The sequence below is a fragment of the Lathyrus oleraceus genome, chromosome 1 (assembly GCF_024323335.1).
Source record: "Lathyrus oleraceus cultivar Zhongwan6 chromosome 1, CAAS_Psat_ZW6_1.0, whole genome shotgun sequence".
Lineage (NCBI taxonomy): Eukaryota > Viridiplantae > Streptophyta > Magnoliopsida > Fabales > Fabaceae > Lathyrus > Lathyrus oleraceus.
In genome coordinates, this window is record NC_066579.1 from 304902846 (window position 1) to 304918559 (window position 15714).

Consider the following 15714-nt stretch of genomic DNA (forward strand, 5'->3'; position numbering starts at 1 on the left):
GAATCATTCACCAATTCTTTGAAGTTGGCATCTTCGTTTACCTTTAGGAATAGCTGCTCACCCCTAAGTGGGATGATTTTTACTATAACGATGCCTTCCTCCGTCATTCTCTGTTGAAGCATTAATATGTCATTTCTTCCTCGCTTATTGATAATGATATACACACAACCTTTTTTCCTTTGCTTTCTTTTTATCGTTTTGTATTTCCTTTTGTCTCCATTCCATGTCGTCGTCTCTGTTCTGATAACGAAAGTTGCTTCTGATTGCATCCGCATATGATTTGCCTTCCTGTCATCTTCCTTGTGCCCTCTCACTTATTTGAAAGTCCCTATTTTCTATGTTGTTTGGTTCCGCGTCAGCTCCGTGTGTTAGATTCTTATGATTGATTGTTACAACAATGGAATTTTGGCATACCTATCTTTCTAGTCTTGGGAATCTTGATATATTGACCCAAGTGTTGAATGATCTGAACCATATGTCATTAAGTTGATTCTATAAACATTCATTGTCATGAACTCCTTCAAATCTTACACACCAAAAGATTCTTTCTGTCTTATTATTATTATTATTATTATTATTATTATTATTATTATTGCAATATACACATCTACCACTTTTCTCCATTTAGCGAAATTTCTCTCCATCTTTAACTCAGTGATGTCTTTCGGTAAATTATTTACGTAACATGATGTTGATCCATCTTTAGTCATTGTAGCCACATCTGTCTTAAATCGATTCGAGTTTCTTGCTCTCCTCCTTCTCGAACTCACAAGTGTCCAGCTTTCGCTTGTGCGCTCTCTCTTAGTTTCCCTTAGTAACTTTTTTCTTCATCTATAACAATATATGAAGGGAAAACTTGATTTTGGTGTAGCCTATTTTTCTACCAATTTCACCCTTAGGTAACTTACATAATAACTTCTAATAATTTCTATTAAAACTACTATTATCATCTTTCACATAACTTCCTACTATTAACTTCTTATATAACTTTCAATTAAAATTAACATTAAATAAAATAATATCGTATATATTTTCACATGTGTTTATTAAAAAAGCGGACAGACCGCGTTTGGACGCTAGTAACTAGTAATTGTTATAGAATATTTATTGAAAATTTAAGATTATTTAACAAAATATGGTGTGTATAGAAATATTGATTTAAATAGATAGCTTTAAATAGTTTTTTTAATCCCGATAAATTATCATATTTTTACTTTTTGTATTTTTTTAAGATAAAATCTTTAAATTATTAAAAAAATTAATTTTAATCCTTAATGATAAAATTCGCAGAATTTTTTTCATACAAATTTTAACTTTAAGCATTAAAACCAAAATTATTTTAACAATTATTTTAAAAAAATACAAAACAAAAATAAAAAACACTCCACCTTACCAAAATACTATTTAAATTAAATAGGTATAATACTCAAAAGTTCGATTTTTTTAAAAAACCACTATTTTCAATTTTTTCCCCCAAAATAATCAATATTTTAAAAAATAATCCAAAATAACCACCTTTTAAAACAAATGCACCAGATGAACTGACACATCCATTTTGTAGCAGGAGGAGGCGCCAACATCACTGACGCATGCTTTGGAAGCATTTAATATTGGCGCCAAGTGAGCTGACGCATGCATGTAGTTGCATTAGGTGACGATAATGCTTCTGGCGCCTACATGTGTTCACATGTGTGGCGCCTAAACTTTTGGCGCATGCATTTTCTTACTCCTTCTATAAATACCTCGCCCTGCATGCAATATTTTTCACACGACTTTTACCTTACAACCACATTTTCTTTCATTCAAATTCACTCTCCTTCAAGTTTTTTAGTTTTAACCATGTCTGAATACATTCACAAGCGAAATGTCGATTTGATTTTTTTCGCCGTTGCTTCTCCGATAAAGATTCGACTTTGAAATATATATTCGACTTTGAAATATAGATTCGTTTGAACGTCTTAATCGGACGTTGAACAATTGGTTAGATGGAGAAATTGGAGATGATGGAAGGATTAAAAGAATCCAATGACTTGTGTCCACGTTTAACCAAAATGGAGAAGTGCGCGAATGAGTGGATATTAAGACTGACAAAGACGTTCATAGGATGATGCATTATATGTTCAAAATTGTTTTGATGGTTGTAATCACTTAGTTATTGTATTTTAATTATTTTAGTTGTTGGTGTTGTTGTTTATGTAATGATATTTCCTCACAAACTTATAATATGAATTAAATTTAGTTTTTCATATATTGCAACAGAGGTACGTGAATTTATCGTTGTGTTCGTTCCAACACTAGGACAAGATAATACAATGCATGCGCTTGGTAGAATCTCTGCACACACAAAGCATGCGCCTGCACACAAGAAATCTCACAAGAATCTCTGCCCTAATAGTCCAAAACAGGCGCCCATTCCCTAGGCGCATAAAGCAACCTAGGCGCCAATAACATAGACGCCTCTTCATTGCATGTAAATATTCACATGCATTCGCCACTAGCCTTGGCGCATGTGACCTTGCATGTGAATATTGCATGTATGCGCTTAAGAGTATGACGCCTCCTCCTACATGCATATGCCTAAGACTATGGTGCCTCATCTACTTTGTCATACATGCACCCAATCACATGTTGCGTATGTTGCAAACCTAGTAAAGACTTCCTCATCTATAAATAGGGCATCAATTCACAACATCTAATCATCTGCAACACTCTTTCTTTATCACACTCAAGCTCTGCAACACTTAACCTCTGCAGCGTTATGTCTCTGTTGACTATGGGTGATGAACACAAAGGAACACTCAAGAATATCTCGACATTTGTATGTTATTACTCTCTTTTTACTTATTTCATATTTATTTCGTATATCTTTCTTATCTATGTTTTTATTATATATTACTTCTTCTTATTGTATTTCTTACTTATGTTTTATTATGACCCAAAGCGATTTCGATGTCGTATACATGAATATGTACCCTCACGATCCTTTGATAGAATCATATGTTAGAGAATTTGGATTTGGAAATCTCCTCAACATAGTCTCGTACTCGGTGGACTACAAATTTATTTTTGTTTTGTTGGAGAGATGAAGACCCGAGACCCACACATTTCACATTCCTTTCGATGAGTGTACCGTCACACTTGAGGACGTATACATGTTGTTGGGTCTACGTATAAATGGTAAGGTCGTGAATGATAGAGTTAACCAGGACAACTCTATCTGCAATGAATGATTGGGTGTCCCTTTGTGTGACGACCAAACCGAGGGAGAGTCATCCGGTCAAGCTAGGGGGCAATGTATAAATTTAAAATATCTTAAACAATATTATGTGAGTATAATATTGTCCGAAGAATCAACCGAGTACGAAAAAATAATTAAAGCTCAGTGTTATATTATGATTTCATTTGGTAATTTTTTATTTCCAGAAAGTACTGGTATTACAGTAAATATTATGTATTTACCGTTGTTACGCAACATTAATTAGGTAAACACATACAGTTGGGGTTCAACTGTGTTGGCCCATCTATATAGTGCAATGTGTAAAAATGCATAAAAAACACTTGTACTTTTATTCATGTGCGTATTTGCTACAAGCATGGGGTTGGTCAAGAATGTCGTCACTCGCCCCCGGTAAACGAGAAACCATTCATATTCCCGTTTGCAACAAAGTAAGATTAAAAATTTACCATATAATTAATTAGACTTTATATTACTATTAAGTGTACATAATATTTATCAATTGTTTATGATCTAGGTGGTCAGTTAGAGAGATGAACTATAATATGTGTCTAAAACACGCTATAATAGTCTATCGCAATCTATTGGACCACATTGGACCAGACGATGTAATACTTCTACACAACTCTATTTTAATTTAAACGTATTTATCAAATTATTTATCATTTAATCGTGTCGTATTGTTGTACAGTTTATCTTGAGGCCATATTTGGGTCTTGATCATCAGGTTAACCATGATGCTGCTGCAGTTTGGACAACAAATACACCAATTATCCGGTTCACTATTGTGGAGATGCACCAGAGTGACCGAGTAAAACTGCAGTTTGGCATGTAGCAACAGATTCCAGAACCTCCGACGTGTTTTGGAGATTGACATAAAAAAAGAATTGATGCCCAATGAGATTATTCCAACTAGAGAGACTTTGCAAAAGAGATGTGTCATCATTGGAGGAATCGACGACAACACATCTTAAAAGAATCAATCATACATGGTGCAAGACCAACTCAACAATATATGACATGGTTTAGGTCGGTAACAACGCAACAATTTGTGTCTGAGCCACGATATTTGATTGATCCACGCCAACTAGCTTCGTCATCATACACCCAACAACAAGTCCCCGTCCAACAACAATGCCAAACAACCCAAACCCAACAACCAACCTCACACCATCAACCTACCACATACACCTAACAACCAAACACCCAACTTCGCAACCCATTCATGTCACCCACCCAACAACCAAACACCCAACCTCGCAATCCTTTCATGCCACTCACCCAACCACAAAATCAAGAATCAAACCCTACCCACCAATAACCATATGCATCAACCACAAACGTCTATAGCCCAGATGATTCATATGGGTCACTTCATCGTAGCCCCCTACCAATGACCATCCAAACATCTCATCATCAAAACACCAAACCATTGTTTAACTATAGTACACCCCAGAAACCATTGCTTCGTTTTCAAAACGATTCAATGTCCCAATTCGGGCAACTATACCGTCCACAATTCACCCAACCACATCGACTCAACTACAACAACATGAGCGTCGAACTCCATTACGGAAGCGTCGTTGGCTAGAGCCCCCTAGCTATTGGGAACAAATGATGACACATCTATCAAATACCGCTGGAACTTCCGCCGGACCTTCACACCAGCCATCATTGGATCAGGTTAGCACACAAAGACCCCAAACACCTAAGGAAAATCGTGGGAGACCTCGAAGACAAACTAATGCACTAGGATGTGGAACAAGGGGACGTTTCGATCGGGCTGATCATTAAATTTTTGTCAATCCCATGCGCCGGTGATGCTGACGCCTCCTCCTGTTACAAAATGGATGCGCCAATTCATTTGACGCATCTGTTTTAAAAGTTGGTTATTTTAATTTTTTTTTTTAAATCGATTATTTTGATATTTTTTTTTGAAAATAATGATTATTTAAAAAAAAAATCCAAATGTTCCGAACCACTTCAATAACAAACGCCACTATGTTAATTTTGCTTATTTTCTTTGTCTGCAAACTGAGTATAGATATTCAAGTGTTCTATAGATCATAGGTTATTCTTTCATTCCAATTCCAATTCCAACACAGCACACAATTTGTTCAGTGTGCCAAGCGACAAGACAACAATGTCGTTTTTAAGGTATGTTGCTTGTGTTTCCTTTCCCAATTCTAGATCATACTCTCACTGTCTCCAACATTTCAATGATGATGCTGTTGATGCTGTTTCCTTGTTCAATCGATTGCTCCAAACGAAACCCACCCCACCCGCCATTGAATTTGGCAAGATTTTAGGTTCTCTTGTCAAAGCCAAACATTATCCCACTGTTGTTTCCCTTTCTCAACAGATGGAATTGAGTAGAGTTACTCCTGATTTTGTAACTCACAACATCATCATCAATTCTCTCTCTCAATTAGGTCATATTACTTTTGCTTTTTCTGTTTTGGGGAAGATTCTCAAGAGGGGTTATCTCCCAGATGCTATAACCTTGACTGCATTCATCAAGGGTTTCTGTCTCAAAGGTGAACTTCATAAAGCATTGCAATTTCATGACAAGGTGGTAGCTCGCGGATTTCATTTCAACCAAGTTAGCTATGGGACATTGATCAATGGTTTATGTAAACTTGGAGAAACAACTGCAGCACTACAGTTGCTCAGACGAGTTGATGGAAAGTTGGTTCAACCTGATGTGGTAATGTACACTACGATTATTGACAGCATGTGCAAAGATAAACTTGTTAACAATGCATGTGATTTATATTCTGAAATGGTTGTTAAGAGAATTTCTCCTAATGTTTTCACTTACAATGCTTTAATTAATGGCTTTTGCATTGTTGGTAGATTGAAAGAAGCAATTTATTTGTTTAATAAAATGACATTGGAAAAAATCTACCCGGATGTGTATACTTTTAGTATATTGGTTGATGCTTTTTGTAAGGAAGGAAAGGTGAAAGAAGCACAAAATGTGTTAGCTATGATGATTAAAAAAGACATTAAACTTAATGTTGTTACGTATAACTCTTTAATGAATGGATATTGTCATGCAAATGAAGTGAGCAAGGCCAATGATATATTCAACATTATGTCCAAAAGGGGAGTGATTGCTGATGTTTGGAGCTACAGTACCATGATAGTTGGATTTTGTAAGGTTAAAATGGTGGATGAAGCTATTAATCTCTTCAAAGAAATGCGTTGCAGAAAAATCATTCCCAATACGGTAACTTACAGCTCCCTTATTGATGGTTTGTGCAAATCGAGGAAAATCTCACATGCTTTAGAGCTTGTCGAAGAGATGCATGATAGAGGTCAACCCCCGGATATAATTACTTACACCTCTATATTGGATGCTTTATGCAAAAGTCACCATGTTGACAAGGCAATTGCATTGTTAAGAAAAGTTCAAGACCAAGGTATTCGACCAAATTTGTATACATATACTATTCTTATGACGGGACTGTGCCGAGATGGAAGGCTTAAGAATGCACAAGAGATTTTTCAAGATCTTTTAAGTAAAGGCTACAATATAGATGTCTTTGCATATACTGTTATGATCAAAGGGTTTTGTGACAAGGGCTATTTTGATGAAGCCTTGGCCTTGCTGTCAAAAATGAAAAAGAATGGCCTCATTCCAAATGCTAAAATTTATGAAATAATTATTCTTTCGTTGTTCAAAAAAAATGAAAATGATATGGCGGAAAAACTTCTTCGTGAAATGATTATGAGAGGTCTATTGTAAGATTCAAACCAGGTTAGATGTTTTTCTATTTATACATTGTTATTTTGAATTTATATATAAACGTTGTCGTATCATTTAATTTATGTACCTGCCCTTTCCCTTAACAGGAAAAGGCTTTATAGTTGTTGTTTCTTTTGTTAAGTTTGTTTACGAAAACATCTATAGATCTTGTTTCCTGTTTCCTCCCATTTATCTTTCTCTAGATGATATTACATTATCTCATTCATCACTTAATTGATCCGGTAAAGAACTATGTTGTTAGTGCTAGAAGGTACAAAAAGTTAGAACTTTTTGTCTAAAAATTACTCAGTTCTTTCCTTTCTACTTCTATGACCCCAAAGGTCGAGGACTCAATGCTTATCTCTCTTGTGTGAATAAATAATGTAATTTCAAGTACCTCAAGTGATGTCCTAGAACTCAAACACCAAAAACCAAAATGTAGCGACCTTAGTTAGCAACTTTATAAAGATGAAATCAGACCTTATGGTTCTGTGATGCAGACTTTTCTACTACATTTTATGCAGAACTTCATGTAGCATGCTACCATAGGCTTATAAGGCTAATACGAGTTTTAGTGAGGTATAACCCTCTTGAATTGAAGTTGAATAATTAACAGCTACAAGATCATGAAAAGCAGGGCTTGAGTTGGAACTTATGCTTTTTAAACTGAATTGTTTTTTTCTTCTTCTTGTATTTGGTTACTAGTTCAGTATTCTTGTTGTTGGGTTCTGCAGAAAATAGGTTTGCATGCTCATTCCAACAGAATGCTTTGAGTTATGAAAGTCACACCTGGTTTTTATAAATAACTATATACAAGTGAACAAAAAAAGATAGTACAGGTAACTTCATTTATCTTATTTATTTGATAACTGTTAGTATTCCCAGCATTTATTTTATCAAAGTTATACTTGTTCTTTGGGCTACTAAATTGAACTGGGACAGAACAGGTAACTTCATTTATTTTATCGAAGTTATATTTGTTCTTCCGCATGATAATTCTATCTTGCGAAGCTTAATTGTTTCAGAATGTTTAAGGCTGAATTGCTAAGATCTTAATTGCACGCAACAGGTATAAGCTTGACACTTAAGTGAAAGTAAGCAAAGAATGACTTAATGATATTAGTGAGTTAGACTGCTATGCTGTCTTTTTTGCTTCTGTTTAGTTCAAGAATTGCAACCTATGAAACTCAATTTCTTCTTCTATAGCTACTTCACACTCTTGTCTGTGGCTTAATTTTGAAAAGGGGATTTCTTAATGCACCTTATAAGTTATTTAGGCATCACGTGAAAAATACTAAAATGTCCTCAGATTCCGGAGATATATCTCCGGACGCACCCAATTCAGACTTAACGTTAAAATATTTCGGAGATGTATCTCCAGAATTATTCCGGAGGTGCATCTCCGGATGGTAGTGGAGCTTAAATCGCACCAGTAGCTCATCTGTATACATCTTTTTCAGGAGTTCAAGCTCTAATATCTTCCGGAGATTCATCTTCGGAATATTTTAGCGTCAAGTCAAAATTGGGTGCGTCCGGAGATACATTTCTAAAATCTAGGGGCATTTAAGTATTTTCATGTGATGCCTAAGTAACTTATAGAGTGCATTAAGAAATCCTCTTTGAAAATGTGTCTTTTCAGAAGTTGTTCTAGCCATAATCATTTACTTGTGCATATTTGGAGGACATGGAATTGAAAGACGGTTTAACATTTTGAATTTTCATGCCTAGTTCTATTTATTATTTAAGACTATTATGGAGTTGTTGGTTTGTTTTCATGTATTTTTTTTTTTGTTTGTGTAGGAACCTGCCACCACTCTGAGTAAAATTACATAATGTGAAAATATATTATTCTTGTTGTTAGGGCCGTCTTTGAGGGCGTGCAAGATGGGCTACTGCATAGCGTCTCAAAATTTTCAAGGTTAAACTATAGTTAAATGGGGCCTCATAAAATATTTTTTGAGGATTTCTTAATGCACCTCATATGTTTCTTGTCTCCAGTTTTCGGAGATGCATCTCCGGACGCACCAAAAGATCAGTTAACGTTAAAATATTTTGGAGATGAATCTCCGGAACATTTTACAGGTTAAGTCGCGTTAGACTCTTCTCCTTCATCATTTCACATTACTCAAATTCAACTCAACTCAACTTCAACCTCTCTCAAATTTCTTCTCTACACCAAGTCAAATTTCATTCAACAAGCCTTAAGGGAACTCAAGGGAACATCAATCTTCATATGTAATATCATCCATCTTCATCAAAAACATCAATTTCTTGTAAGTTTTTCGAGTTTTCGATAAATGGTTGAGTTTTGGTGTAAAGGAGTAGAAATCAATGATTAGGGTTTAGAACTGAGTAGAAATGACATTTAAGATAGTTTAGGCATAATATATTAATTGTTTGTTGGCTGAAACTGATGATCAAAATAAATTTTTTTGAACTTGCATGTGGGTACATTACGCCATTGGTGCGACTTCTGAGTTGCAGAAAATTCTGAAGATGTATCTCCGGAATTTTTCAGCGGCTTAGTTTCTCAGTAATCGGAGATGCATCTCCAGAAATTTCTCAGTATTTTGTATTTATTTTCTTACTTGTGTTGATTGCCTGCACTAATGGTCTGCTTTACTTTAACTTACAAACATAATGACTGATATGCATGATAGATTGAGGCATGGCAGGGTTGCTCAACACGCATCCATTCGACAGGAGAAGAGTCAGTAGGTTCCGGAGATTCTTAGTTCATATGGTCAGGAAAAGTCGTCTACTTCTGGGGCTCGTGCTTCTCCTCATGCCGCTTCATCTTCTTCTTCCTGTAGGAGATGAGATTCGCCATCTGACGCATCACTCCCTCCATTCTCCCGCAGGCGTGAGGTTTCACCAGTGCCATCTCCTACCGATGTTGATGATCCAGTCCCACCTCATGTCCCACCTCCTACTGATGATGTTGTTGATCCAGTGCCACCTTCGGAGGGTGAGGCTACTGCGGATGCTGAGCCAGAGGCTTTTAGGGGTGGTCTAGTTGATTTGTCCTTACTGCCTATGTATCCAGACCATATTGTCAGGCATATCTGGGATAGAGAGGTAACATGAGTTATGGATTCTTTATTTATTTATACGTTAATTTTAATTTCTGACATTGATTATTTCTGACAAATTTCAGGAGCGTGATCCACAAAAGTTTCTTAACCACAGGAAGAATATTGTTGCATTTCCTCAGACGAATGAGGAATGATTTCAGTCGGTTTAGTCCTTATCTGGCCTGAAGAGCTTGTGCATGACCGATTATTGTAACACCCTTCTAAAATACCCCAAATATTTAATTAAAATAACAACAACAAATATCAGAGTAATTATGCACCAAGGGTGTCACACAGCACTCAACAACATAATAACCGTCATGCTCAATTATTTAATCAAAATAACATTTTTGCACAATTCGCAGCGGATATAAATCAACTCAACCGTTCCAAAAGCATATAACGTATTACATGAAAAATGGTTCAACAACTGACAACAAAACAATTAAAACATCCCGTCCCGATGTTACATCTATCAGAGCATGACCCACTAAAGCGACTACACTAGACTCCAAGCATTAGCTTCTACTCAACTCATTGCTCGTTACCTGAAAAATAACTGTAAGGGTGAGTTTCTCAATCAATATAATAAGCATTATAATTCATCATGTAATGCTAAGTAATTTAACACGTTTCATCACCCAAATCAGATTACACATACAGCAACGGCAGTTATCAACTCAAGATCATATTCAATAACAACATAAAATGCAACTCAAATGAGACTCGACTCGGCATGCATGTGGTACCATTCGGAGTAAACTCCCAACTTAAATCATTGCCATTTTAGTGGGCATCAAGGCATAAGCCTCCAACTTTCAACTTAAAATTTTGCCAATCCAGGCCAACGTGGTGTGAGCAAAAGCCCCATAATTTTGCCAATCCAGGCCAACGTGGTGTGAGCAAAAGCTCCGACTTAATGCATATGAATGTATATGGCATGTACGACTTGAAACTCAACAACATAAGAATAACAGCAACACAACAGCTTTTCTTCAACAAAACAACTTATAATCACTTTGGCTCATCGGCCTACAACTCAGTATTTTCAACAAGCAACTTAAAATCAACTTTGGCTCATCAGCCTACCACTCAATAATTCCAACAAAACAACTGATAATCAACTTTCAACATATTTGTATCAACATTTCCTCACATAAACTCAACAAAATTACTCATCTCAATTAACTACAATAGGCCAATCACCAATTGTGTTCACAGCATAAAACTTAACAATTTTCCCACTCTGCAACAGTGTTAACCGGTTAACGCCCTGGGTTAACCGGTTAACGCAGGAAAAATACACTTTCTGGCAAAACGCAACAGTGTTAACCGGTTAACGCCCTGGGTTAACCGGTTAACGCAGGCAAAACAGCACATTTTCACAAAATATAACAGTGTTAACCGGTTAACACCCTGGGTTAACCGGTTAACGCAGACGAACAGCAGTTCCTGCGCTAACACAAGGCAGAATGCAGAATTCTCCGCATTTTCCGCCATTGGAGGACTTTCGGACCTCCGATTCAATTTCCGTAAAAAGCTATACGTTCGGGGAATCACGACTCACACAACTACCGATTCAATTACAGCTTAAACCCAGTTCATTCATCACAAATTTTCAGCATTCAACAATCCCAATTAGGGTCAATTCAACGGTTTCTCACTACCCATGACATGTTAATCTATAATACCCATTAAACGACGATAAACCCCCCTTACCTTAGATAATCCGGCAATCTCTGAGCTTCAAGCTTTTCCATTCTTCAACCTTTGCTCTTTCTCCACTTTTCACCTTTCAGCCGTTTGCTCTGTTTCACGTGAAAACTCTTTACCAACAATGAAACCCTTTTTCCATATTCCAACTTATATATTTTCCACTAATTATTATTCCAAATAATATTAATAATAATAATAATCCAATAATTCAATTTATTTAATTAAATTATTAATATATTATTAACTTAATTAAATAATCCTCTTATTTAATTCGGGGTGTTACAACTCTCCCCTACTAAAAGAGTTTTCGTCCTCGAAAACATACCTCAAGCGAACAACTCCGGATAGGACTCCTTCATCCGACTCTCAAGTTCCCATGTCATGCTTTCGCCCGCAGCTCCCAACCAAACGACTTTAACCAACACAATCTCTTTTCCTCGAAGAGTCTTTGTTTCACGATCTTCAACTCGTACAGGCTTTGTCTCTACTGTTAAATTATCTCGCACTTGCACATCATCCATACTAACCACATGAGACGGATCTGAGATATACTTCCGAAGCTGCGACACATGGAATACATCATGCAAATTCGAAAGATTAGATGGTAATGCCATCCGATAAGCAACTTTCCCAACTCGTTCTAAGATTTGATACGGACCAATGAAGCGAGGAGTGAGCTTTTTAGACTTCAAAGCCCTCCCAACTCCGGTCACAGGCGTGACTCTCAAAAACACATGGTCACCAGCTTGAAATTCTAAATCCTTCTTCCGCTTGTCATGGTAACTCTTCTGCCTACTCTGAGAAGCTTTCATCTTCTCCCGGATAAACTTCACTTTCTCTGTAGTTTCTCGAACTAACTCTGGTCCAAGTACTACACTCTCACCAGATTCGTGCCAACACAACGGAGTTCTACATCTACGACCATACAATGCTTCGAAAGGCGCCATTCCGACACTAGAATGGTAACTATTATTGTATGTGAACTCGATCAATGGAAGATAAGTGTCCCACGAACCTCCTTGTTCAAGAACACAAGCTCTCAGTAAATCTTCCAATGATTGAATCGTTCTCTCAGTTTGGCCATCAGTTTGAGGATGATATGCCGAACTCAACCTCAACTTAGATCCCAACGAATCTTGCAAACTTTTCCAAAATCCCGATGTAAACCTCGGATCTCTGTCCGACACAATACACAGAGGAACACCATGCAACTTTACAACTACTCGGATGTAAATCTCTGCCAACTTCGCAATTGGGTAAGTGATGTTAATAGGTATGAAGTGAGCCGACTTCGTGAGCCTATCAACGATCACCCAAATCGAATCATGCCCTCGTAAGGTAGCAGGCAGCCCCGTTACAAAGTCCATAGAAATGCTATCCCATTTCCACTCTGGAACTTCCAACGGTTGCATCAACCCAGCAGGCTTCTGATGCTCAATCTTCGACTTCTGACAAGTTAAGCACGCATACACAAAACGAGCCACATCTTCTTTCATTCCGGGCCACCAAAATAATTTCTTTAAATCCTGATACATTTTAGTAGCTCCTGGATGAATACTCAAACTGCTTCTATGACCCTCTTCTAGAATACTTCTCTTCAAAATCGCGTCATCAGGAATACAAATTCTTTCCCCTAATTTCAACACACCTCTCGCATCAACCTTAAAGTCACTTTTCTCTGATTGACCACAACGATTAAGGATATCTACTAATTTCACATCCAATTTCTGTGCCTCTCGGATACTATCCATAAAATCATTATTAATCTTTAGCATTCCTAGCATCACACTCTGCGGTGTTACTTCGCAAACCAAACTCATATCACGGAATTGCTCAATTAATTCCAACTCCTTAATCATCATTGCTGACACATGCAAGGTCTTTCTACTTAAAGCATCGGCCACAACATTTGCTTTTCCTGGATGATAATTCAAACCGAAATCATAATCCTTAAGCAATTCGAACCACCTACGTTGTCTCATGTTCAGCTCTTTCTGATCAAATAGATACTTTAAACTTTTATGATCGCTAAAAACTTCGAATCTGGAACCATAAAGGTAATGCCTCCAAATTTTTAGCGCAAACACTACAGCAGCAAGTTCAAGATCATGCGTAGGATAGTTCTTTTCATGAATTCTCAACTGTCGCGACGCATAAGCAATTACTTTATCATTTTGCATGAGCACACCTCCCAAACCCATCAACGAAGCATCACAGTAAATTATGAACGGTTCCTCCGGATTTGGCAAAGTCAAAACCGGCGCCGACGTCAATCTCCTCTTTAATTCATTAAAACTCTCTTCGCACTGAACATCCCACACGAAAGCTTTACCTTTGCAAGTTAATTTAGTCAACGGAAGTGCTAACTTAGAAAATCCTTCAATAAATCTTCTATAATATCCAGCTAATCCCAAAAAGCTTCTAATCTCGGTAACCGACTTAGGAGTTTCCCATTGCAATACAGCTTCTACCTTGGAAGGATCTACAGCAATACCTTTTCCTGAAATTACATGGCCAAGAAAACTGACTTCTCTTAACCAAAACTCACACTTGGACAACTTCGCATACAATTTCTTATCTTTCAAAACCTCCAATACTAATCTCAAATGTTCCTGGTGCTCTCCTTCGGACTTAGAGTAAATCAAAATATCATCAATAAATACTACCACAAAATGATCCAGATAAGTATGGAAAATACGATTCATGTATTCCATAAATACTCCCGGCGCATTAGTCACACCGAAAGGCATCACAGAATACTCATAATGTCCATACCGAGTTCTGAACGCTGTCTTCTGGATGTCTTCATCTTTCACTTTGATCTGATGATAGCCCGATCTCAAATCAATTTTACTGAACACACAAGCACCCACCAATTGATCCATCAAATCATCTATTCTCGGTAGTGGATACTTATTCTTGATCGTTACTTTATTCAATTGTCTATAATCAATACAAAGCCTCATACTACCCTCTTTCTTCTTTACTAGCAACACTGGAGCTCCCCACGGCGACACACTTGGCCTTATAAACTTCTTCTCAAGTAAGTCTTCCAATTGCTTCTTTAATTCATACAATTCAGATGCCGACATTCTATACGGTGCCATCGAAACAGGCCTAGTACCAGGTACCAGATCAATCGTAAATTCAACTTCCCTCTCTGGCGGCACACTAGGAATTTCATCAGGAAAAACTTCCGGGAATTCTTTCACCACTAACAGTTCCTCTATCTTCGCTTTACTTTCAACCGACAACGTCGCCATCAAAGAAAACGTCTGAGCTCCCTCTCTCATCAATTTTCGCAATTCTCTGAAAGGTAATACGTCAACTCCTTCCTCTTCAGGAGTGGAAAACCTCACCGACTTATGATGACAATTTATATGAACATAATTATACTCTAACCAGTTCATACCAAGAATTACATCCATCCCATCCAACTGCAAACATACTAAATCAACATAGAAATCTCTATCGAAGATCGACAAAGGACATTTTAAACATACCAAAGAAGTAGTTACTGATCCCTTAGCTGGGGTCTCAACAATCAATTCACCATCCAAAGCGGACAATTTTAAACCCAGTCTTCGAGCACAGTTAGCAGAAATAAAACAGTGGGTAGCACCGGTATCAATAATAGTAATTAAAGGAGTACCATTTATGAAACATGTACCTCGGATAAGTCTGTCCTCACAGGAGGTTTGAGTTCCGGTCAATGCGAACACCTTCCCAGTCTGAGATTTCTTTGGCTTCTGACATTGACTTCCAATATGCCCTTCTTCGCCACAATTAAAACAAATCACTTCCTTGTGCTTGCAATCAGCTATTGCATGACCAGTCTTACCACAGCGAAAACACCTCTTTACTTCAGCAGTGCAAACATTACTCTTATGACCAGCCTGACCACATTTGAAGCAAACTATACCAGCAGGAGCACCTCC

General features: G+C 37.2%; 1 protein-coding gene and 1 pseudogene across 1 annotated transcript; both read left to right on the forward strand.

Moving 5' to 3' along the window:
• The window catches only part of LOC127131949 (pentatricopeptide repeat-containing protein At1g62930, chloroplastic-like), a 65974-nt pseudogene extending 55539 nt beyond the window's left edge, over positions 1-10435 (forward strand).
• LOC127131961 (pentatricopeptide repeat-containing protein At1g62930, chloroplastic) lies at positions 5236-7174 on the forward strand. The gene has a single exon (XM_051060837.1). It carries the CDS (start codon positions 5379-5381, stop codon positions 6984-6986), a length of 1608 nt encoding a protein of 535 aa, XP_050916794.1. The 5' UTR covers positions 5236-5378; the 3' UTR covers positions 6987-7174.
• Positions 10436-15714: the final 5279 nt, after the last annotated feature.